The following is a 27804-nucleotide window of genomic DNA, read 5'->3' as shown; positions in this document are numbered from 1 at the left end:
CCGTGTGCACCGCGTGGAATATGCAAGACCTGCGAAAATCACTAAATCTGAAAACCCTAGCAGCAGAAAACTACCAGGAAGACCGCCGTAAAGACGGAAGGACTGTTGACGTCATCATCCCAAGACAGCTCGACCACCATATAGCGCACACCGCATCTGAGTACTTAGGGCTCCAAGACAGTGCCCACATACAAGGTAAAATGGCTCGTTCTGGATCGATAAAATCTGATTGAGAGAGCTTTCTATAATCTGGTAGCCTTAGCATCTTTATGCTCAAGGAAAGTAATCCAGAACTACATAATATTTACTTCATTGGTTTGAGGAAAGAGGGAAGGAAATTTTTCACAGACTGGAATTTTTTTAATATTTTTTTTTATTGAAAATTTTTACCTAATCATTTTTTGAACAATTATTTAATTCCGTCAAACTGCAAAAGAAGTTCTTTTGCAGGAATTTCTCTCTTAAAGTTTTGTGTTACCAACAAATATGTTGGTAACACAAAACATAAAAAGATAAAGAAACTTAAATATATCAATAAAATAAGTCTTTTTTGATACCGAAAATAAAAATAATAAAAAAAACCTTTTTTGAACAGTGTTTTAAATTGTTTGGTTTCCCTTTTTTTTTACTCACCAAACTTAGAATTTAAGATAAAGATTTTTAATACAAATTTTAATTTATTTCACTATTATTTATTTCTTTCGGGAGTCTATTTACTATGCGTGGGAGGATTGAAGATGATTAATTCGCCGAAGTGATTACAAAACTTTATAAAAGCCTTAAAATTATTTTTGGGAGCCACTAGATCTGCAGACAGGACCTATAACAGGATTATGTATAGTAGCGGAAGTTCCGTTTAATATTCATAGAGAGAAGGAAAAGAACATGACCGCAGAATGTGTTCTGAAGATTGATTTGGATATCCGCAGCTGCACCCATCATCAAAAGACAGTTTTCTATCACAAACAGGTGATACGACCCAGACCGAGAGAAAGAAGAAGAAAAAAGACATAAATTTCTTCAAATATTAGGATTACAAACAAACAAACCATCACGCCGTTTCCCCGTAGGGATAGGCAGAGAGGATGGAACGCCATAACACTCTATCTTGGCATACAGACCTCGCTTCCTCTACATTCATACATCTTCTCATGCACACACGCCGATTATTCCTACTTTTGATATGTCCACCTTCAAGTATTTGATGGACTTGATCGTGCCATGTCTTTCTCGGTCTTCCTCGTTTTCTGCATCCATCAACATTTGCATCGTAGATCCTTTTAGCCGTTCTTTCGCTGTCCATTCGCTCTACATGTCCAAACCAACGCAGCACCCCTTTCTTGATTCTGTCAATAATGCATGTCTCAGCCTTACACACTTCACGGATCTCGACATTTGTGCACCTATCATGCATCGTTTTACCACACATTCGCCTGAGGGATCGCATTTCGACAGCATTCAACTTACTTTCATCATCATTTTTCCAATTCCATATTTCGCTCCCATACATTAGAGTTGGCACTTGAACTCCGTTGTGAACTGCTAGTTTAGCCTCCTGCGATAAACATTTGTTTGCCAAAGTAGATTTTAGTGCACCGTTTACCCTGTTCCCGACACTCACCCTCCTTTCAATATCTTTCTCGACCTTTCCGTCCCTAGTAAACATACTTCCCAGGTACACAAATTCTTCTACCTGATTCAGAATATCTCCGTTCACGCTGATCTCACATTTAGTTATATTTTCATCCCTTTCAAAAACCATCACTTTCGATTTATCAACATTCATAAGCAAATCGCTTTTATTTTTTTAGGATTACCTACGAGTGTAATACTGTTCCTAATTTGAATGTTTATTTTTTTTCAAATGCTGTTACTTGTAAATTTAAGCAAGTACTGACTTGTCTCTAGAGGCTATGTTATATTTTTCATCGACATCCTAACAATATTAATTCGTAGAAAATGTTTAGGGCCGTTTGAATTTCATGAAAAGTGTTCCAAAGTATGCTAAGGGTTGTCGGTCTCCGGGGATGTCCTCTCGGGGGGGTGTTATGTTTCGGATTTTAAAAGCGGAAAAGCGAATCAAGGGCGGAAAACATGTTTATAAAAATATGTTTACATCATCATTTCTTAACGAAGCGGTGTTTCTGTTTTCAACGATTATTAAATATGTAATACAAATGTTTTTCTGGTGCGTTTTAAAATGGATGATGCTGAAGTTTAGTTCTACGGAAAATTGGATTTAAAAGATGTTTTCTTACACGCGGAATAAATTGAGCGTTTCATTGTTTGGCGGAGTTTTTTGAATATGCGCGACAATCTTGATGAAAATCTATTTAAATTTATTTCAAAAGAAAAGGAAAAATATTTTTGAGAAGGAAATATGGAAGTCTAGGTATTTACAAGGCTTATGACCTGTCATTGGCTGGTTTATTTAAATGTAAATGCCTAGACTTCCATATCCCCTTCTCAAAAATGTTTTCCCTCTCTCTTGAAATAAATTTAAATATGAATAATAATTTAAATAATGCTACATACCACACACCTATGGCCCGCATGTGTCGGGAATATAATATATACTGCCGAAACAATAAAATTGTCATTTTTCATGATACTCTCTCAGCTTTTGCGAATAATCTCTAAGGAATAAATCTTATTCAATAAGTACACACGTACAACTTATTTTGCATTGCATTGTATCCTATGTAAAAAAAAAATATTGAAAAAATATGTATTACAGCTTAATGTATAAATCCATTTTGTGTAATTCTATAATTGAAGATATATATGCATGTTACATTGTATCGACGAATGCTTTCAAATTGTATGTTTTTTATTTATTTTATTTTATTTTATTTGGGATTTTTACAGCTATTACATAGACAAAATAATTAGAAAAATCTTAACAATACTAAAGCCAATTAAAAAAATCCACTGTAAATATAATGACACATAATATATAAGAAAAGAAGTTTAGTAATTGTATTTGTGTGACGTTTGTATTCATGTGTATGTGAATGTGTGTATGCGTGAATGAATGAGGGAGAGGATAGATGTGCGTGTGGGAATGAATGAGGGAGAGGGTGCGTGTGTGTGGGTGCGTAAGTATGAAAAAAATAATTGTTTAAAACTTGTAAATTGTATTAAAAATGGTACAATAAAGAGCTTAGTAAAAAGTTAGAAACCTTTTTGTTAAAATACAAATGACGAAATGATATAAATTGTATTTTTTTTTTTTAAGTATGTTAAATTTCAAATCCGTATTCTGAAAAAAAAAAGCATTTTATTTTAAAATTTAACTGATACACATCAAATGAATAATGTGCGACGAGTCCTATACAATACAGTAGGTAACCACAAAATGCAGCAAATACGAAATAATGACAACAATAAAATAAGGTTTGACAATACGCGAACGTTGATAATGTATCTTTGTTGAATTACCTAATAAACTAAAATTAAAATAAATAAATAAAATAAAATAACTCCTATGGAGGAAATCCAGCCAGTCTGTAAACATTTGGACATATTAAAACTTTGTTAATAAAAATCAATTAAATGAAACGTTAGAGATTCCTGTTATTACCCTCCAGAGGTAGGATAAGACCCTGTCACTGAGATGATACGTATCACTTGATCTGCATCACCAGAGTGATTATAATTTTTTAATTAGTTCAATTGAACAAATGTATCTTCAGCTCATTCGAGTCATATCGGTCATCATATTTTATTTATTTATTTATACGTTTTATCATAAATACAATTTTATGTTCACTTTGCCCAGCTAACAAGGGTACAAACCCCGTTCCAAGCTAGGCAATTACATTTTAATACATGATAATAATTTACAAATTAAAAGAAAGCACAGACTAATAAAATATAAACTTACTCGTATAAACATTTTGATACATATACTATACATACACACTTTTATTTATTTTTATTTTATTTTATTTTATTAGGTAATTCAACAAAGATACATACTAGAAAACATACAATTTAAAGCATTCGTCGAAATAATTCAACATGCATATATATCTTCAATTATAGAATTACACAAAATAGATTTATACGTTAAGTTGTAATACATATTTTTTAATATTTTTGTTTATACAGGATACAATGCAATAAAAAATAAGTTGTACTTGCGTACTTATTGAAATAAGATTTATTCCTAAGAGATTATTCGCAAAAGCTGAGAGAGTATCATGAAAAATGTCAATTTTATTGTTTCGGCAGTATATATTATATTCCCGACACATGCGGGCCATGGGTGTGTGGTATGTAGCATTATTTGAAAACAAAGTCAGTTTAAATTTTTCTCGATGTCTGAGTGTTCTCAATCCTGCATTTATTTATATTTTATTTAGAAGGTTAGTATCTACTTGGTAGTTTAATATTTTATACAGAAATTTTATATCGAAAACAACGCGGCGTTTTATCAGAGAATTAAAATGAAAAAGAGTTAGAAGTTGCTCGTAATTTGAATTTGAACGTGGGTTAGAAATTTGGAACTTATACAAAAGGTAGTTTAAGAACTTTTTTTGAACAGATTCTATTGAATTTATATGGTTTTGATATTGCGGACTCCATACGCATGAGGCATACTCAATATATCTGCGAATCAAACTCATATGACATATGACAGTTTCCGGTTTTTAACACTTATGTTTATGTGTATATACACATAAACATACATGCACATATATAAATATGTACATACACACACGTACATACACTCATGCGCATTCACATACATACATTCATAAAATATAGACAATTGATTTAATATAGTGCGAAACTTCATGATATACTCGTACATACAAACATTCGTAAATATATTTTTTAAAATTATTATTTATTTTCATATTTTATTTTCAATATCCAGTTAGAATCTTCAATCCGCGGCATGCATCAACCTCTCTGACTCCCCACGACCAATGTCATGAAAAGCGAGGTCAACACCTTCCGCAACTTGACAACACTCTTTTTTTTACCACCCTGTAAATGCTTAGACTTCCATATTTCCTTCTCAAATATGTTTTTCCTTTCTGTTGCAACAAATTTTGATCGGAATGACTCCCTAGGAAGGAAATCCAGCCTGTCTACAAGCATTTAGACGCACTCAAAACATTGTTGAATCTGCTAACTGGTAAAAGAAGAAGTATAAAAATTGAAAAATTGTTTTCAGGCGTTGCCTAGTAGGTGATTTGGTTCAGCCGGATGGATCTCACCCACATGATAAAAGTTTCAGCTCCTTTACTTCACAACTGTCGACTGATAGAAGAGTTGAAGAACTGTGGATGTTTAAATGTGAGCAGAATGGTGAATGTTACACAGTAGATGCCTAGACTTCCATATTACCTTCTCTGAAATATTCCTTATCTCTGTTGTAAAAAGCACCACTTGCTTACTTGAGAAGATCGCCGTCTACCATTAGACATGGGGTGCTTCATGACATACTCAGTGGACGCCTTGATAGTCCGGCTCTTTTGTCGGAGTTATCATTAAATGTCCCCGGCTACCGCACCCGTCACACGTCACACGTCGAGCTCTCTATTTCATGTGCCAGCAGTTCGTACGAACTATCTATGCCCAGAACTCTCCACTTATACGTTTAGCTCGTGAATATAATTTGAACTTTCCCTTTATTGACCCATTTGATTGTAAAAAAATAACATTTAAAATGCGCGTCTTAAAACATACTTTTTTGTCTTATACTTAGTTTCAATAATAAAGTCTTATTCTTTTCTATTCTATTCTATTCTATTCTATTATATTCTATTCTATTCTATTCTATTCTACTCTATTCTACTCTACTCTACTCTACTCTACTCTACTCTACTCTACTCTACTCTACTCTACTCTACTCTACTCTACTCTACTCTACTCTACTCTACTCTACTCTACTCTACTCTACTCTACTCTACTCTACTCTACTCTACTCTACTCTACTCTACTCTACTCTACTCTACTCTACTCTACTCTACTCTACTCTACTCTACTCTACTCTACTCTACTCTACTCTACTCTACTACTACTACTACTCTACTCTACTCTACTCTACTCTACTCTACTCTACTCTACTCTACTCTACTCTACTCTACTCTACTCTACTCTACTCTACTCTACTCTACTCTACTCTACTCTACTCTACTCTACTCTACTCTACTCTACTCTACTCTACTCTACTCTACTCTACTCTACTCTACTCTACTCTACTCTACTCTACTCTACTCTACTCTACTCTACTCTACTCTACTCTACTCTACTCTACTCTACTCTACTCTACTCTACTCTACTCTACTCTACTCTACTCTACTCTACTCTACTCTACTCTACTCTACTCTACTCTACTCTACTCTACTCTACTCTACTCTACTCTACTCTACTCTACTCTACTCTACTCTACTCTACTCTACTCTACTCTACTCTACTCTACTCTACTCTACTCTACTCTACTCTACTCTACTCTACTCTACTCTACTCTACTCTACTCTACTCTACTCCTCTATTCTATTCTATTCTATTCTATTTTATTTTATTTTTTATTTTATCTCTAATTCTTAATATTTTATATATATTTATATTTTCAACACTTGTGCAGTAATATTTACACATATGTCCACCCTCTTTCCAATATAACACCCACTCACCCACCCTCTCACTCACTTACACTCACACAAACACACTAGTATGTATTGTACATGTATTTCTGTGGATATCTGTCATTGGTTTTATTCTCTGTACATTTTATTTGTTATATTTTTGATACATGTATTACTGTTGATATCCCCAATAAATAAAAAAATAAATAAAAAATGATAAAAACAATTCTTTAAATTAGTCAACGATGTAACAGTTTACTGTATTTTTTCTATACGATGGCGTTGCTTTGAGTGATAACAACTTTTGGTACTTTAGCAGGTAACTGAAGATCAAACTTTGAAGGAAGGTTAGTTCCTCTTAGGGGGACGTTTGTCAATTAAACTTTTTTGCGGGCGAATTTATAATACAATTAGTTTCCTCTCCCGATGCAATTTTAATAGACCGCGGACTCGGGGCTTTGTTTTCCGAACTGAATCTCATTTCCCGCCCTCTCATACCCGCCCTAGGGCAGAAAGGCGGAAATAATAACATCTAGAAAGTGTTTTAGGTTCGGGCGCCGCCCTTTGATCCGAAAGGATAAATTGCATTAAGACCCCTCTTCACTATGCGACATCTAAAACGATCGTCATTCTTTATCTGGTCGCAATTCCTGGGAACGGTTTGCAGCAACAACTCGCGTTCCATCTTTATTTATTCTAGTGTGGTTCTGACTTACACTGCTGACAGCACTTGACCGTCATAACAATAATTTTGTATTATTAATTCACAATGCGTCCCGGGATCAAGTGATCGACCGTTGTCCTATGAAAAACCATTTAAAATTATCGACAAAAAACCTGTGATCGCGCCACTTGCTTGTTAGCAGACGAACGCTCAAAATGCCGGTTCGCGGAATGCGTTATCCTTGATGCGATGCAAATGTTTATGGATGCAAAAAATTATGAAGACTGAGAAAGACATGGCATTATCAAGTCCATCAAATACTTGAAGATGGACATGTCAAGAGTAGGAATAATCGGCGTGCGTGCATGAGAAGATGTATGAATGTAGAGGAGACGAGGTCTGTATACAAATATATAGTGATATGGCATTCTATCATACGAGGAAACGGTGTAATGGTTTTTTTTTTACACACTGAATTTAGTTTATTTTTAATGATTCCACTTTTTTTTTCATCGGGCAGTCTATTTAAGTTACGTGGAAGGCCACACGTTGTAGCCTAGCTTCTAGAGCATATTGTGAAGACGGGCCTTAAACCTTAGCGAATATAGCTGCAGGCGCGTCAAAACACAGCTTGTTTCATTATGTCGGCCAAAAAAATATATCCCATTTTATATGAGCGGACGTGTTTATTTAAAATCGCAAAAACGGGCCATAATGATTATGCACGTATTCTGTGACATGCGCGTAGATGTTAAATTATTTTTTATCTTTTATTTATTTTATTTTATTTTATTTGGGAAATCAACAGTTCTACATACATATTTTTAGTAAACAAACAGACATAGTGTATAAACTCAGAACTAATAACAGATTTCCACATAGTATACAAAGTTAGTAAAGAAAATATATTACCTATCAAATAAATACATACAATTTATACATATAAAAATGTTATTTTCATGTACTCAATAATCAAAGATTTTTTAAATATTTTTTTAAGAACATTAAGTTACTGTAAATTGGGCGGGATAAGGACAAAAATGCTTGAAGAGAAGATAAGGAGGGGAGAGGAGATGTACATATTTATTTAGGATAATTTATGTACCGTCATTTTTATGAAATCTGAGAGTAGAAAAATTATAGTTTTAGTTCATTTATTTAAGATTGTTAACTTTACAAGGGACTGTCTAAAACAATTGGCACTCATTAACCTTTCTCTTACTATATGTGTCAAAAACATCTTCGCGTTTCGGTTCTTATGTCTACACATGCAAAAAAAATGAGAGTTTGCATCGGAAAAATTGAATATTCATTGGCAATTACTTCAATTATCTAGTTAAAGTTTATGTCAAAAGTGAAAACTTTTTTCTTAGACTTTGCTACAATCGTGATTGGACTCATAGAGGTTATAAACCAAAATCACTGATCAAAAATCCCATTTCCAAGATAAACTTAAGCGAATTTTCCGAGTACCTTAGCCTTGTAGATTAGGGTGGGTCGATAATATTTTTTTTTTCGGAATTTTGAAATGAAAGGAATAAAGAGTTGCTTTTTTTATTACTCGAAATGCAAAAAATATTTTTCTAAATATTCGGTACTACTTTTGGTCCTCAACCAGAACTTGAAGTTTTCGAAAAAGACAATTTTTTGTGCTAAACCATGTGTCATTTCGTATTTAAGTAAAAAAAATCAGTCGAATAAAATTTAATAATGTGCATTGAACTTTATTGAATAAGCATTTAAGGGCCTGAGTTGCACTTTATTTTGTAATAAATGGGTAGCATTGATGGGCTCATTTTAGCTTTTGTTTTCATCAATATTAGCCAGGTGCTCAACGGAATCAGTTCCGCGGAGTGTAAACTTTTTGCATTTCGGTAGTTTTAAAACGTGTTCGAATTCATAATGTGATAATGTTTACGTTCAATGTGATTCAAAATGCAACTCTTTAGACCGCTTTCACTTTGATGCCTAAAAAAATATTAAAAAATCATACATCATCGGCCTACTCTATTGTACATGACACGTGAGGCTACTTCATACAAAAGCCTTTTTTTTTTTTATTTTGTCACTAACGCCCAAAAACTGATATTTTTCGGAAAATCGCTAAATTTCAAAGATCACAGAAACTATTAACATTCGGCAATTCATTGGGGTACTTAAATTTCTTGCATTTGTGTACCCCTACCTCGTCCTGCCGGGAATACGTCGAGTTGCCAATAGCCCTGTATATATATATATATTTTAAAACAGTGGTGGCAATTTATAAAAAATAACAATTATTTATCATCCCATAAAAATAATTACTAAAAATATTATTATCGAAAGTCAAATAAATGGTAGGCTGTGCATAATCGCTTATTTGAACGATTCGCCCCTGGTCGCCACACCTAATGTCCATTAATTTCAACGCCCTCAAACAACGCGAGCCACAGTTTTAGACATGAACTGCGGTGTAATAAATATGCACGGTCCGTCATCGTTTACTGCGGCTCGCACATGTGGGATCCATGTTGGATCCATCCTACATAAATCCAGCCCGAACTCGGCAGGCTACTCCCGGCTCCACATTTGGTATTCAAAGGAAATATGAAATCTTAACATATAACAACAGACAAGAATAACATTTTACAGAAGGAAATATAGACTTCTAGGCATCCACAGTGAGTAACATTTACCATTCTGCCTATTATTATTATTTTTTATTTTTTATTTTTTATTTCTTTATTTTTTTTTCTTTTATTTAGGAAACATACAGTACAGCTACACAGTTTTATATTTTACACAGTTAACCTAACCAGTGAAGTTTCCATATTATAAAGTAATTATATGTAAGGTTATTAATCAAAGTACAAAAAAGAGAAGGACAAAAAACAAAATAGAAGTTGTTTATAAATTAAAATTAAAGTTAAAAAAATGAAGAAAATTTGTAAAAGTAATTGAAATAATATTTGAATATCTACATTTCTTCGACTCATCTATATCTGTTGACGTGTTTGAATCCAGTCCTTGTCTACAGGAGTTTAGACAGACTCAAAATATTGTCGATAATAAGTGTAGTCAAAAACAGAATTTTACTTCCTAGAGGGAGTATTTATCATCATCGCACAGTAATTCCTGTTTCATGAAGAAAAACGTATGATGTCAAAGATGTTTACTCTATTTTAGTTATTATGCAACTTTAAACTCTAAAATGCCCTTTTCACGTAAACGATACAATATTGTTTTATCCCAGGATTCGACCATTGTCCACGTGTAAACATCAATTTGTAGGACAAAACATTTATATTTATATATATATATATATATATATATATATATATACACACATACATACATGCATACACATACATACACATACATGTACACACATAAACATGCAAACATACATATATACATACATACACTTAAACACATGAACATATACGTAAACACAAATGCATATACATGAAATAATACGGACTAAAATGGACACCAAGTCGTTGGAATAATAGGCATAATCCCCCAGTCTACACACGTGCGTTTCCATAAATTATCAAGCAAGCAGTGGGTCACATGGCGACGGTATCTACCTACTGTCTACAAAAGATTCTCTTCGGACATCTATCTCCCTTTGTTAACCATGGAGTTGATACAGTGCTTTATTTATTTAGTTTTTTATTGCTTACTTCTTGGCATGAACACTTGACAAACTTACGCTCTATGCTCTATTTTTAGTAAATTTATTGATATCATTTTAACTTTGCTAGAATTCCACTCGTCCATGCGCTTTGTAGCTGCACGATTATTGGTTATCTAGCTTTCATATATACCTAAATTTTGTAAATGGGGTCTAGAATTCCAATCGTCTATGCGTTTAGTAGCTGCAAGACGTGTTGTAATCTTACGCCTTTTTATTATTCATATTATCATTTTTTTTAGTATCATTAATACACTAAATTTATGTGTCAATTTTTAAAATGTGTAAATGGAGGCTAAATTTTTAACTGTCTATGCGCTCTGTATCTGCAAGACGTCCTGTAATCTAGCTCTTATCTGTTATAATTTTAGATTGATCTTAATTGAAAACGAGGAACTAGAATCCCAACCGTCCATGCGCTCTGTAGCTGCAAGACGTACTGGGATATTTATTAATTGTACAGCGCCCTTGAGGTGATTTTCACAAAAAGGGCGCTATATAAATTATCCAACTATATACATATATATATATAGTAATACATATATAAATTTATAGTAAAATTATTAAAACTAATAAATAAAACGACAAAAAATGGTAACTAAGTTAATAACTAATAGTAACGAGTTACGGTGGTTTAGGGATTGCGCTGCAGAGTAATAGTAACTACTCATGTTTGACATTTTTTTTTTCTTTTTTTGCAGGGATCAATGTCGCGAAGCCTGGGCAGGTTTGAGGATGTCTCCCCTGTTTGGTTGCATCTGCCCCAATAACCACATGAAGAAGCGATGCGACCGCATCTTCGCCATGGTGAACCATAACCCGTGTGTCGGTAAGAGCCCAACCAGGGCAGAACCAAACCCTTATAACACACCAACAGACGGAACTGATCCAAAAACTCATCGCAGAAACAAAAAAATAACCATTAAAATAAGCTTAGCTTCGTTTTTGTTTTCACATGTTTTTTTTTACTGCTACGTCCATTTAAAATGCCACGAAATAGTGATTAACATTCGTAAACTGCGCAAAAAAAATCGTTAGCAAACGGTGCTGTCGCGTTGTCAAACATTAAGTCAAATACAAGATATTTTGAAATGTAAAGAGGTATTTAAAAACAACAATTTTACGTATACCAGTATAAAGTATAGTAAACTGTTTAATATTATTTTTTACACAGCTTTGCGCTTTTTATAGAATACAAGAATTAACAAAACTAAATATACATAGGTGCATTTATGCAATATAATCTGCTTTCTTAAAATTACGAAATTTAGTCGTAGAATCGTGACTTTTTTCGAAATTTGTTAGTTATTTGCATACATTTATCCAATCCCAGAACAAAGTCAAAAGTTGTCTAATTACAGTTTTTCCTGAAATAGAATTGTTCAGTGTAATACTCTTACATCTAAGGTAAAAAACTAAGCAGTTTTATTTATTTTATTTTATTTTATGTACGTCTTTTATTTAATGCACGCAAACTCGTAACAAAACTTTCGATTTGTCGAAATTTCCCGGAAGTATATTTTACGAGAAACTAGTTTCACTACACTTGAAACTACTGTTTGTGTAATTGCAATACGGTCATGAAAAAGAATGATAACATCCTAAATAGCCTTCCATACAAATTGCCGAACTTGAAATCGTGGTTTTAGAAAACGAAATAAAAAATTTAAAAACTAGATTTTTAACAAATAAAGTCATTTATGGATAAGAGAAACCGATAAGGAAACGCTCTTTAAAATGGTTTTGGGTTACATGAAGGAGGTCTTTTACTTGTAAACTACCATCAAAGTATTTTCACGTATTTAAAAATAAGCAAAAAAATACAATGGCAACCGGATTATTATTGTTTTAGTGACTCGACGCCAGAAGAAAGCAATAACGATCGTTTTCTTTTCCACACCGACGCTTCCGAACTTACATGTTACTTTTTATCTTTAAAACTCTTGATTGTTAATTATTTCAGCCATTTTTAAATTCAGTGAAAAATGAATATCATGTATGATGAGTTATCTCAATTGCCTGTGATATTATTAACTGCAGAATCGATCAGACATAATTGAACAGGTTGTGGTCCTGTGGCTAGTTTTTCGGACTCACGGCTCAAAGGTCTGTGTTTCAAATCCCAGTCTACTCCAACTTGATTCCCATTTTCTAATAGTGGCTCATTAACAACTCGTTGAAAATGGCCCTCAAAATTAAATACTTTTTAATTTCTTTTCTTTAAAAAAAATATTTAAATAACTGTAATTGATTAATATTAAATCGGGATAATTATCTAAGATAGGATCATAACAGTGGTGACCCTGACGTGATACACAAGGCATAGTGCCGTCAGGAGCTTATATCGAAATAAGTATTGTGCGGATACTAAAAAATACATTAATAGATGTTCAATTTCAGATCTTCTAGTGATTTTTTGAGTAATGCTTTAAGAATCTTTTTTTTTTAAGAATTTTTTTTTTTCTTTTTTTAAATATGCTTTTTGCTATACAACATACATTCATTTTTTTATTATGACTTTAAATATGTTTCTTACTATGTATTTTGTTTTTATTTCGCATTTTAATGAGTTTCAAAATATTTTTAAAGACATATTTATATATTTTCATGGCATTTTACCATGTTTTCACTGCATTTATTACTTTGTTTTTATAATTTCTTTTTTTTGCTACGTTTTTTTTTACTACATTTTTACTATGTTTTTACTATATTTTTACTATGTTTTTACGACAATTTCACTATGTTTTTACTACATTTTTTACCATGTTTTTACTCTATTTTTTACTTTGTTTTTCACTTTGTCCTGTATCTTTATAACTGTTTCTATAAATTGATTACGGTTTTTTATATTTTTTTGACTGTCTTAAAACGGGGTAAATAACCCTAGTTAGACAGTCAAAGCAACTTTACATAAATTATAATTTTGTGTATGTAATATAATGATAATAAATAAATAAATAAATCAGTATTCTCGTCCCGATAAAATGCTTGAAACACTAAATCAAGGTCTCGTTAGATTAACTGTTAAAACATCTTTATATTGAAAATAGGCTTATTTTTATTAAGTTTTAACTTGTAACAATTCAAAAGAAATGAAAATTGCAAATTTTAAGAATAGTAAGGTTAAAATAATTTAACACGAATATTTTTTACAATTATAAATCAATACGAAAGTGTTTTTTACGGCGTAATTTCTGCTGTTTTTGGATCAGTTTTGTCACCATGACATGGCACACCCTTCCCTCATTTCCAACACTCGATTGTCTCTATCTGTCTACCTATCTTCTGCCACTGTCGCAATTTCGCCGACACCATAGAATAGGATGGAAATATCTACGGGATCGAGAAAAAGACACAAGGACTACTTAAACACCATTGCATTACAACCAAACACATGCTATAAAAATAACCCTTTTTATGAATGAGTATTAAGGCCCAAATTACACGGAACAGAAAACAATACGAGAAATTGGTCAGAATACTAAATAATAAACTTTGTAGGCAATAGGAAATTTTTGTGAATTATTTGTAAATTTAAAACACATATGTTTATGTAGTGTCCATGCGTTCATTATAGGCACTAACATAGTAATGTGTCAGCCTCGTGGTGTAATGGTCAGCGCGTTAGCCTGCCATGCAAGAGGTCTCGGGTTCGATTCCCGACATGGTTGATGTGAAATATTGATTTAAATGGGTGTTGTCACAGTAGAATATTTCATAGTCCCTGGACTGGTACCTGAAGTGTAAGACTGATCATCTTACCTTCATGTAACAAAAAAAATTATCAAGATACGTTGCGATTGGAGTACCAATGCAGTGCTAGTTATGCGCCCCATTAGGTGCGGAAAGGGAGCGATGATGATGATATTATATTCGCTTATGTTGCGGGCGGCGCGAGGCGGCCGGCTCTATTCTTTCGGGTTTTGCCTTCCTAGTCGGTCACACGTCCTTGCTATTTGAATTGTATTGAACTTTCTAATATAACTGTTATGCGTATGTCATATGAGAGTTTTTATTATTAATCACCAAAGTATTCATCGAGTATTTAAGAATCCAGACGAAAGATTTAACAATTCATTTATCAAAAAGCACCATGATTTACGTTTTAAAATCCGCTCTTGGATTGATAATGTCCCAAGTGTAACTTCGCCATTTATGCCGAAAACTTTGGTTTGGTTGATTAGTAATTTAACACAAAATTGCTTTGGGAAACATGCAAGACGCTGACGCGACATAAGGAAACAAGGCTTACACACTCAAATATAATACCAGACAAAAACACTACAATATTAAAAAAGCAATGACAATTACAAGAGAGCAAAAACTACCAAACAATGGACTAAAACAAACAAACAAACACTACAATGATTTACCTGACTGACTACTTGAAGAATTATATCGGCGACGAATTCAAATCACATCATGACTATACTAACCAAGCGACATATAACAGGCGGCTTCCGTGGCGTAGTGGTCAAGACGCTTGACTCACATATGGAAGGTTCCGGGTTCGATTCCCGGTGAGAACACAACAAAATAAATGTGATTATTCTCAAGCCTGGGTGTTCTGTGATGTAAATCACAACTGTAATTGGGCCTCCTAGCCTGTTGCTGCAAAAAAATAAATTAAAAATTCAATTAAATTAAACTTGACTTGACCTTGTTATATTTGCATTTAACCCAAACGGATTATCAAATTTATAAATAGATAAAAATGTCGAGTCAATATGCATTGTCGACAGAATCAAGAAAGGGGCGCTGCATTGGTTTGGACATGTAGAGCGAATGGACAACGAAAGAACGGCTAAAAGGATCTACGATGTTGATGGATGCAGAAAACGATGAAGGCCGAGAAAGACATGGCACGATCAAGTCCATCAAATATTTGAAGACGGACATGTCAAAAGTAGGAATAATCGGCGTGCGTGCGTGAGAAGATGTATGAATGTAGAGGAAGCGAGGTCTGTATTCAAAGATAGAGTGATATGGCGTTATCCTTTCTGCCTACCCTTACCCCGGGGAAGCGGCGGGATGGTTTGTTTGTTTGATAAAAATGTCGCCATTTTACAGGTTTACGATTGGCTAACTAATAGTCGAAAATAGGATGAACATTGACACAGTTGCAAACAAAAATTGGTTTAAATGAGTTCAATATTAAGTAATTTCGTAGTTTTTGTCGAAACGGGCCGAATGGGTTGTTTTATTTTGCTTTTATAATACAACCGATTTAGAAAAAAACACAACAATATTTTTTTTTTTTTTTTTATGCAACTGGACCTAAAATTTGCGTTCAATGTACGCAATTTCAAACAATTTTTTAAAGTTTCTCCGTATACTCAATATTTCAGACAATATTTTTTCAATACAATCTTACCTCTATACTTTTATACTTTATGATGTTTTCCTTTATAATATTGAGAAACGTCACGGTATGCAGATCTGAAATTGTTTTTAGTAACGAAAAATGGCCATATCGGAATGTTTCGAAGAATCCGTGTGAAAAATTTGTGCAAATCAGAATATGTTTTAAGTTTAGCATCTACATTCAAGTTTTCATCAAAATGGCATACTTCTCAAGAGTACAAACCAATTTCTTGTCGAGTTTTCAAAACCATGTAAAGTAGGCTTTACTTCGCATTGAAGAGACGTACAAAAACGTAAGTAATTATTGGAATTTTGATTGGAGCTGTTTGCTAAAATGCCAGGAAAAATTTTCTTCGTTTTTTCGTTATTTCTACACAATTACCCTAGTGAATTGTGTTAGCTCTTTGATAAAATGTGTCTGTTTCCTACAAAAGAAATTCATATTCCAAATGGGGCGCCAGTTTGATGGGCGCCTATTCATTTTTATGTACACCAAGAAATGAAACGAGTTTAATCGCTCCAATGGCAACGCGAGTATTGAGTTCTTTGGCAAGGAAAACAGCACATCACTTTGAATAAACTAAAAACGAAATCATTATCTTGTGAAGGCTAAAAAGGAAACAAAGAAATAACAGTTGAATTTCAAATACTTATACTCAAATAACCTCTTGAAATTCTTTGTATATTATTTTACGCCTTGTGTCTTTTGATTCGATCCAGCACTCGAAAAATCCACTTGTAGTTTCTGACACATAATCGTCTCTGATTATTTGCAAATATTTGAACACGCCAGTTTCAAAGGTAAGCTTTTCCAACCTTTGTTCATTCTGTCGAATCGTAATTAAAAATTTTTCAGTCTACGGTTTTATCAAGCTTCCGTGCTCAGATATTTGTTAAAAAATCACTAGTCATCTGCACACTCTAACCACCCTAACACAACCAGCTTTTTGCGCTCACGAAAACCTCTCGATAGACTAAATTATATTGAGAAAAATACAATTTTAACAAAACTTCAATAAAAAATTATGAAACAGACAAAATTATTATTAACTTACGTAAATTTAACACAAAAACCGTATTTGATAAATCTCAATCTCTTGTTCTTAATGAATTGTGTTTTTTCACTGTATTTAATCTATCGTTTTTTTAAATGGTATGTCTCATTAAGAAAAATACAATCACTTAGACACAAAGCACAATAAACACGTAGATACAAAACCAAAAAATATCTAAGTTCTTTTATAAGGTATTTTTAAAAACTCTAGAATAGTTTTAAAAAATTCACACCATGTTTAAATGACTTAGATTTTTGTGGTTCACGAGTGTAGTGCAACTGTTTGCTTCTCTAACTAAATTTGATTCTTCTACGAATTTCGGAAGGTAATTAAATAATATATTTGTGTTGTTTTGTATTTTGTAAACAATTTTTTCCACTCACACATGATCTTATTACGAAATTACTCTACAATACTTCAAAATAACATACATAACAAAAGACAACCTCTGTCAAATACCAAATTTTAGTTTACCTTTCAATTTAAAATTTCTATCAATAAAACTCACTTGAAAATAAAATCAATCTAATTGGAATATAAGTATGAGTGGAAATTAAAGTGATTTAAAATGTCACAGTTTTTTAAATATATTTAATTGGTAAGAAATATTATTCTAGAAATGATAACTTTTACTTGTTTGTATGGATGACTGTTGTTTTTCAATGAGGAAATTGTGATTTGAATGTTTCATTTTTGTTTTTTTAATGTATTTATTGTTTTTATTATTTATTATAAAACAAGCACTTAAGCGTATTGAAAACATTAAAATTATTCATTAAAATTGTTTATTGTTTTTTAAACCCATAAGTCTTCAAATAATAAATGGGTTTGTAGTGTCTACAGTAGATTATTGATTACCATTAGGTATCTACGCAGGTCTACCAATGAATAAAATAACTCGCCTACAGTCTGTATTAAATGCCGCAGCGGAACTTATTATCGAAATCTCTAAGTTTAGTCATATCACTCCACCACTTAAGGAATTACACTAGCTAAGTTTTCCACAGAGGGTGAAATACAAACTCTGTTGGCTTATGTATAAGTCACTGCACAAATCTGCTCCGGAATATCTAAGGGAACATTGCAAATTGAAAAAGTTAACAATATTTTGAGTCTGCCCAAATTTTTGTAGACAAGGACTGGATTCAACTCCCTGGGGAGCTGTTTATATGAACATATTACCAGGGAGTTAAATTCAGTCCTTGTCTACAAAAATTTGGACAAACCCAAAATATTGTTGATAAATCCACCTGGTCCATGAAAAAGTATAGAAATTGAAAAGATAACATTTTCGGGCGTTGCCTAGTATGTAGGTAAAATAATTCAATTAGATAAATCTCACCAGCATAAATAAAGGTTTCAGCTCTTTGACTTCACAAACATCAACAGATGAAAGAATTGAAGGAATATAGGTTTTTTAAATATAGGCACAATGGTGAATGTTACACAGTGTGTAAAGTGGCCACTTAAACCAGCCATTGACAGGTCATAAGCCCTGTAGATGCCTGGACTTCTATATTACATTCTCTTAAATGTTCTTCATCTCTGTTGTAATATGTTAATATTTTATTTTTTTTCAAAATTACTCTCATAGCCCTATTCTGCAGAACAGTAAGTTTATGTTTGTCCCCTTCAGTTGCCAAAAACAAAATACTTCTACATTAATTTATATGAGTCACAATAATCGAATTATAAATCATCCTGCACGATATTATTCATGTTCCTACTAAGCATTAATTATTTAAGAAAAAAAATATTTTTACCGATACGTAAATGTATAACGAAGAAATACCGAGAATTTCAACCCATCATTTATTATATTTATGGAGATATTAAAGTTATTAGATGCAATATGTACTAGCTACACATCACCGAGAAGAGAGAGTCGAAACAAAACAAATGCGTTTTAAGAAGTCTCCGCAAATTAAACATAAATAATTTAGAATTAATACATGTTAAAACAAAATTTGTTCAACCGCGTCTGCCCTTCGGGGGTTTATTTCCCAGGTAATTTGGCAAACTGTCAACATTAATTTAGCAAAATAGTAAATTATTCGCCGTCCTCTATAAACAGCAAATTCGAACCAAGATTATTTGGGGATTAAAAGAGTATTCAAACAGAAATTGGTAAGCTCTCCGCTAGATGGCAGCAGCTCCATGCCGCACTTAGCAGGTATCCGAACCATCCCAATTATCAGTGTACGCAAATATTTGCTCCTCGACTTCCTGAGGCGGTAAAATTTAAGAAATAAAGCCTTGAGGTGGAGATACCCCGCTCTTCCCTGAAAAACAGGCCCGTCTAGGAGAATCGCAGAAGAAAAAAAAACGTTTCTTTATCTGAACAATAATTTATGTTTCTTCTTGTGTTCGTCTATCCCGGTCTAAAGGTTATATAAGAACCTGTTGTACTGTTTCCATAGTAACAAATTTTTCGTTAATTTGTTACGAGTCACACCATAACCATATACGTATAACGATAGGTTAGATTTGCCAGAAGGCCGAATTATACTTGAAAATATCACAGAACACTCAGTGTTAACGAAAAGGCAGACCGGACCGTAAATGAAAACCGAATTTCATTCAGTTTTATGATAGGTAAATATTTGAAGAAAGGATAGGAACATGGAATGAATACCTACCTTTAATATGGTGTGAATGTTCTTCAATTTCGTGCACTGGATGACAAAATGCACTATAAAATGTAACAATGTTTTCAACGACGCGCGACGAATCCAACCACTCTTTTTGTTCTAAATCCGAATCTTCTAATTTTGAATTTCTTCTATCTTGTTGTTAGGTAGGTACCATGAGGATGGGTCAAGGAAGGATGGGAAAGAAAGGTAATCGGCCAGGAATAGTATCGATAAATGCTGTTTTTTTACTTAACACCCAGGCTTGCGAAAAATCTCTTTATATTTTGTGTTCTTATCAGGAATCAAACCCGGAGCATTCCGTGCGTGGTCAAGCAGATGCTTAGGTTAGATTAAGACTAAGATTAGCCACGGAGGCCGGCTTTGAATGAATCGAAATATTGTCCTATATTATCCATATAGCTTTGCCATTTAAATGGTACTTGATTAATACCTGGTGAATCTTGTAAATATATTCACCTTTGCGTTTTTAAAAAGAAATATAAATAGTGGACAGTTAAATTAATTTTACTAAACTGACAATGTGAGCTAATAATTCATTAAAGATGTACTCGGACCAGAGAAAATCAACATGTAATAACACTGGCCGACCTGGGCCGGCCGTTGAGACTTCTTTTTTGTCGGCAATCAGCTCACGGAATCAGGGAAACTTGAGATCAGGAACACTGCAGGCACACAAATTTTGTCTGGAGGCGGCGTATGATGATGAACGGCAATGAATGATGAAATGTTTGCGGCGTTGTGTGAGTTTAGGCGAAGTTATGATAACTTTTACGGTGAAAATAGCGAAATACTTTTGTCAATTCAAAAAGGCGTGCTTAACATAACTAGCTGAAAAAGCGAAGAGAGAGAGAGCGCGGGTCAAACAGTCCAGCTAAACCAAAAATGACCCGTAAGACGTAGCAACCTCACGAAACCAAAATAAGCCAGTTTTTACTTACACTTGGTTATTCTGGCTAAAAAACATCGAAACAAATTATCGGCTCAACCAATGCCTTTGCCGTAAAAGTCCTGTAGGCAGAAGTTCATTTTCATCGACTTTCGGAGTTAAATTTTTAAACAAATAAACTCTTCTAATATTTTATTTCTTGGGGTATCTACTGCCATCTACGACTTGTAAGCTGGACAGCCTTTTAGTGGTCTTCCTACGTCTGTCGGATTCTAGATGACCATCTGTCACCGTCCTGTCTCATAATGCGCCCGCTCACTGCCATTTTAGCTTTGCTGTTCTTTCTGTGACTGTGGTTCTTTCATTATACGACTTACATTTCTTCAAAATCAGTGGACATGATCATAAACTGGATACGATAATCGAAATTTCATTTCATTAAATTCTGGATTTACATCCGTCTACCTCTGAGGTACAGATTTATTATCTACTTGTATTTGTTATGTGCTACGTAGGTACAAATTTAAGAACTTTTTTTGTAGCTTACCTTTAACCAAAATCACCTTTCGCTACTGATTTGTGCTTATCTCAAGTAAAGTCATTCTAATTCTAGAGTGTTTTTATCAAACATACTATGAGAGTCTATTGAATTGATTTTTAAGTTCTTTTTGTCAACATCCATATTCAGGGTTTGTTTTTATGTATATTCTCTTCTCGAAGAGGCTCGTCAGCTTTTTAAAAATACATCATAAACAACAGAGATGAAGAACATTTAAGAGAAGGTAATATAGAAGTCCAGAAATCTACAGGGCTTATGCCCGGTAAATGGCTGGTTTAAGTGGCCATATTACACACTGTGTTACATTCACCATTGTGCCTATATTTGAACATCTATATTCCTTTAATTCTTTCATCTGTTGATGTTTGTGAAGTTATTAGCCAATTATGTTAATATAAACAGCTCCCCAGGGAGTTGAATCCAGTCCTTGTCTACAAAAATTTGGACAAACCCAAAATATTGTTGATAAATTACCTGGTCCATGAAAAAGTATAGAAATTGAAAAAATAATATTTTCAGGCGTTGCCTAGTATGTAGGTGTAATAATTCAATTAGATGAATCTCACCCGCATAAATAAAGGTTTCAGATCTTTAACTTCTCAAACATCAACAGATGAAAGAATTGAAGTAATATAGATGTTTAAATATGGGCAGAATGGTGAATGTTACAGTGTGTAAAGTGGCCACTTAAACCAGCCATTGTCAGGTCATAAGCCCTGTAGATGCCTTGACTTCTATATTACCTTCTTTAAAATGTTCTTAATCTCTGTATGTTAATGTTAACAGCTCCCCAGGGAGTTGAATCCAGTCCTTGTCTACAAAAATTCGGACAAACTCTAAATATTGTTGACATCATAAACGTTCATTTTTTGTTTGCCAACCGTTTTCATGCCTTAGTCCAGTCCTGCTGCGAAGTTCCTCAACTGGGTGTGCAAAAATAAACCTTTACTTGGTAGATTTCAGAGTTTCGTCTATAGCAAGTTAAAGAAGAGATCTTGAAGAGTAAAAGTTTTATTCGAATTACTTTCCACGTTTTTTCTCCCGTTTTAGTTAATTTATAGATAAACTTACAGACGTTTGATGTCTACAAGAATGCTTTGGGTACGCGAGTATCTATTCAGTGATAGTTAACATCGAGTTTTTTTGTTGGCTAATCGGCTATGGAAAAAAACTACAATAATAAATAAAACATATTGTACAACAATGTTTGAGTATGTCCAAATGCTTGCAGACTGGCTGGATTTTCTCCCTAGGGAGTTATTTCGATCAAAATTTGTTGCAACGGGGAGAAAAAACATTTTTGAGAAGGAAATATGGAAGTCTAGGCATTTACAGGGCTTATGACCTGTCATTGGCTGGTTTAAGTGGGCACTTTACACACTGTGTAGCATTCACCATTCTGACTCTTCCGTCTGTTGACTTTTGTGAAGTAAAGGAGCTGAAACCTTTATGATGTTTTCAGGCGTTGCCTAGTAGGTGATTTGGTTCAGCCGGATGAATCTCACCAACATCATAAAGGTTTCAGCTCCTTTACTTCACAAAGGTCAACAGATGGAAGAGTTGAGGAAATGTGGATGTTCAAACATGGGCAGAATGGTGAATGTTACACAGTGTGTAAAGTGGCCAATTAAAACCAGCCAATGACAGGTCATAAGCCCTGTAAATGCCTAGACTTCCATATTCCCTTCTCAAAAACGTTTTCCCTCTCTGTTGAAATAAATTTAAATAAAAACATATTGCCGCCGTTCAGACAAAAGTCACTAACCCTACAAAAGTCAGTTTTGAGTTTAGTATGCCTTTCGATAAATAACTTTAAAAAATAAATTATCAAAAAGTGTGTCCCTACAAAACCGCGACATGTTTGGCCTTTATAATTGAGACTGTGACGTCAAGAATCGTGACGATCAACATATTACAACAGAGATGAAGAACATTTAAGAGAAGGTAATATAGAAGTCTAGGCATCTACAGGGCTTATGACCTGTCAATGGCTGGTTTAAGTAGCCACTTTACACACTGTGTAACATTCACCATTTTGCCCATACTTGAACATCTGTATTCCTTCAATTCTTTCATCTGTTGAAGGTTGTGAAGCTAAAAAGCTGAAACCTTTATTTATGCGGGTGAGATTCATCTAATTGAATTATTTTACCTACATACTAGGCAACGCCCGAAAATGTTATCTTTTCAATTTCTATACTTTTCATGGACCAGGTGGATTTATCAAAAATATTTTGAGTTTGTCCAAATTTTTGTAGACAAGGACTGGATTCAACTCCCTGGGGAGCTGTTTATTTTAACATATTACAACAGAGATCGTGAAATCGTGACGATGTTTTGTTTAAATTTAAACGCTCACAAACAAAGTTCAAAATTTAATCACATTGTGACGTATTAGGGGCGTGGTCAATGCAATTGACCGTTTTCGCGGGAATTTAAAAAAATACATTAAAATATATGTTTTATGCCAATAAAAAGTAAAAATTTATTTTTTACTTTTCATAGACCTCTTGCATGGTAGCCAAAAGCGCTAACCACGAGGCCGATAACACAGGACAAGGGTTGATTCCCGACATGGTTGATATGAAATATATTTAAAAGGGTGTTTCACACTATAGTCCTTAAAATATAGCTTGTTTAGAATGACAGTTGTCAGCAAAAGTGAGGACATAACTTTGTAGTGACGTCTAAGAAGTGATTTATATTGACACACGAAAAATCATTCATATCTGGCGTGTTAATTGAATATTTAATACAATGCTTGACATATAAATCAATATAATTATGTAAAATCAGTTTTAAAACTAAAATAAACCTAATAATTAACGACGTTCTTACAAGGTTACGTCATTTTGCAAAAATGTTAAAGATGGGACAAATTGATCAATGTAAATCTATCGAATAAAAAATAATTCGTTTGTTGTTGTTCATGAAAAAAGTATTTTATGTCTTATTTTTTAGTTAATTTAGTCTTAAACACACATTAATAGGCTTTTTTGCGTTTTTATATCAATTTTCGGAAACCAAGTTTCATGTTTGCACGAAAAAACTGATAAAATCGATTTGATCGGTATATGATCAGTGATCAGTAGAATCCCATCACTAGAGACCCTAGTTTGGCAGCTGTCATTTTAATCAAGATATATTAGGACTAGAGAATATTTTACCTGACTTTATGTTAAAAAAAAAAAACAAGATACGCTGCGATTGGTGTACCAATGCAGTGCCCTATGCACTATTAGGTGCGGAAAGGGAATGATGAAAAAATAATGATTTCATAGACCCTTGTAAAAAATTAAAAATTGAAAAAAAAAATACGTGATGTTTGCCTATTAGTAATTAGGTAATTTTCAATATAATTTCAACGTCTTGTAGACAACGTATATTGCTTTTTCATCCCGGAATTAGCTTTGATGATTTATGTATTTTCCACCGAAGAGACTCATCCCATCCCGAGATACCAAACTTGATAGGCAATTCGGAATGATGAAGGTTCGAGACAAGGATATATCCGACTATAATCATATCCTGCCATACACAAGAACGGAGTGGTCTCCGTAGTATTGACACGAATCCTGTAAATCAAATTTAATATCAAATTCGCAATCGGGAACTACCCGGTGATAACCCCTCAAAGGGGTTGTTTGAGAAATAGCGGGAAGTAATCTATTTTATTTTATTAATTTTTAATCATTTCTGCGATCTTAAATTGCTTTTAAAAAAATGTTAAATAATCATTAAAACGAAAAAAAATTAATAACTCGGTTCCAAAAGCGGAAAAAATATAATGTATGAAGCCTACGTAAAAACAAAAAAATAAAATGACATAAACAGACTACAAAGACAGCAAAAAACAAATTAAAGTTGGTATATGAACTCCATTGTCTGACAGCAACTAAAGAACTCTTTAACAAACAAAACAATTCAATATATAACTGAATTCTTCCAACTAGAGTCCTTAAAATGCATTCTTAAACTAGCCACTTATGTAATTGTAGACGAAAAACAAAAACGTGAAAATAATAGTAGTAAACATGGACGCAATACGGGAATATCAGTAGCTCAATTACAAACAACTATCGACGTGATAACAATTTCTCACGGGGATTGTTTATCGTATTCACGATCACAATGGAACATCCGTGAACACCTAATATTAAATGTCAAAATATTTATGTTTCGCGACGTATAATCCTGCTGCGCAATCAATTATTTGAATTTCACCGGTGTAAATATGGAAAATATTCAAAAATTGCTATTTTTATTTATCATTTATCATGCTATTTATTAACATATTACAACAGAGATGAAGAACATTTAAGAGAAGGTAATATAGAAGTCTAGGCATCTACAGGGATTATGACCGGTCAATGGCTGGTTTAAGTGGCCGCTTTACACACTGTGTAACATTCATCATTCTGCCCATATTTGAACATCAATATTCCTTCAATTCTTTCATCTGTTGATGTTTGTGAAGTTAAAGAGCTGAAACCTTTATTTATGCGGGTGAAATTCATCTAATTGAATTATTTCACCTACATATTAGGCAACGCCTGAAAATGTTATTTTTTAATTTCTGTACTTCTTCGTGGACCAGGTGGATTTATCAACAATATTTTGAGTTTGTCCAAATTATCATAAGCCTTGTAGATGCCTAGACTTCTATATTACCTTCTCTCAAATGTTCTTCATCTCTGTTGTAATATGTTAATATAAATAGCTACCCAGGGAGTTGAATCTAGTCCTTGTCTACTAAAATTTGGACAAACTCAAAATATTGTTCATCCTATTTATTGTATTTAGCCGGCGGTTGGTAAACCAAATGTCAAGAAAAGCCGTCGCCATACTAATTGTAATTTAATTTTCACTTTTTTGTATTAGATACTGCTTACTTTTTTACAAATGCAATATATTGTATTATTTTTTAAAGTCTACACCGATTTTTGCCAGTGAACTGTATTTATTTACGATTAAAACAAAAAACAAACCGACACAAGCGTTGACTTAGAGATTACACACGCGTTGACTTATGACTGCGATAACTTAAGCACGTTAATTATCGTTCATTGTGATCGCTCAAATGCTTAACATGTTTTTGAGCACGTCGATAGTTATTTGTAATTGAGCTACAGGGACTGAAATTATGCAATAAAATACCAGACAAAACCAAACCAAAGACTCTTTATATATATATATATATATTTGGACCCCTGTATTTAGTACCCGTACGTGACATGTAGTCGGAAAAAAATCGTTTTTGTTTGTCTTGGAAATGGGATGTTCGATCACTGATTTTGGTTTATTATCTTTTTGAGTCCAATCACCATTGTTGCAAAGTTCAAGAACAATGGCGCGTAATAACTACTTTTAACTACATTGTGGATATCTGTTAAGGATATTCCATCTTTCCTGCATTCTGCTTCAAGATTATGGCATTGTAAACTGAAAAATGGGCACCGAAATAACAGATGTTCGATACTCTGTGAAGAAATATCATCGCATGGACAATAGTCATCATTCCTTAATTTAAACCTTTATAGATTACTTCTCATAGCTCCGTGTCCGGTAAAAATTTGGGTCGTTTCGAAAGTACTTTGGTGATGATGACGGAAGTTTGCTGCATCAACCAAAGACTCAGACAATTTTCACAAAATGTGTTTTAAATATTATCATATATTGAATATGAATTTGATAAATGAATGTAGTCAATAAAGGTTTATAAATAAATTTCAAATGAAATAAAAAATAATTTTAAAAACATGGACAAAAGTCTGTAAAGTAATATGGCGTATATCCTCTCTGTCTACTTTTACGGGGAACGGCGTTTGTTTGTTTTTCACTACACCATGAAACGGATATTAATAAATATTATTTGATTTTTATAATAATTATTCAGTTGGTACATTTATTGAGACACAACTCTCAACCCCACGTGACTCCATGCGTTCTAAGAATCGTCCTAAGAATGAGTGAAATCAAAACCCTCTGACTCATTGCGGGAACGGCAATCCGAGACTGAGTGAGAAACCCCGAAATAAGAAGGATCTGTGACGTCGGAGATGTTGTCCGATGGGTAAGATCAAGAAGAGGTTTTTGGAGAGAGCACGTGGAGACTGCAGATTCCCCGGAAGACCACTAAAAAGATGGTGGGACAGGCTTCGAGAAATGATATGGTGCAGTCCAAGATAATTATTTTGTTCTCCATGTCTCCATAGCGTGAATGTACTAAATATGTAGACGGACCTTTTATATACCATAATTTATTTATGTATAATTCCATTGTACGTGTGATGTCAATGAACGTCTTTTAAATGGCTTAACCAATTTACGTGCGGTTTTCA

General features: G+C 33.4%; 1 protein-coding gene across 1 annotated transcript in view; it reads left to right on the top strand.

The window, feature by feature from the left end:
• The window catches only part of Gfrl (Glial cell line-derived neurotrophic family receptor-like), a 144906-nt gene that overhangs the window by 86783 nt on the left and 30319 nt on the right, over positions 1 to 27804 (top strand). Inside the window, exon 5 of the mRNA XM_088243161.1 lies at positions 11647 to 11774. Coding sequence (XP_088099287.1) covers positions 11647 to 11774 — 128 coding nt within the window. The remainder of the gene's footprint in view (positions 1 to 11646; positions 11775 to 27804) is intronic.

This window comes from Micrasema longulum, unplaced genomic scaffold, assembly GCF_059751315.1.
Source record: "Micrasema longulum isolate JH-2025_06_02 unplaced genomic scaffold, ASM5975131v1 h1tg000193l, whole genome shotgun sequence".
Classification (NCBI taxonomy): Eukaryota; Metazoa; Arthropoda; class Insecta; order Trichoptera; family Brachycentridae; genus Micrasema; species Micrasema longulum.
Note: the sequence above shows the minus strand (reverse complement) of the source record. Positions and strands in the feature narration are given on the sequence as shown.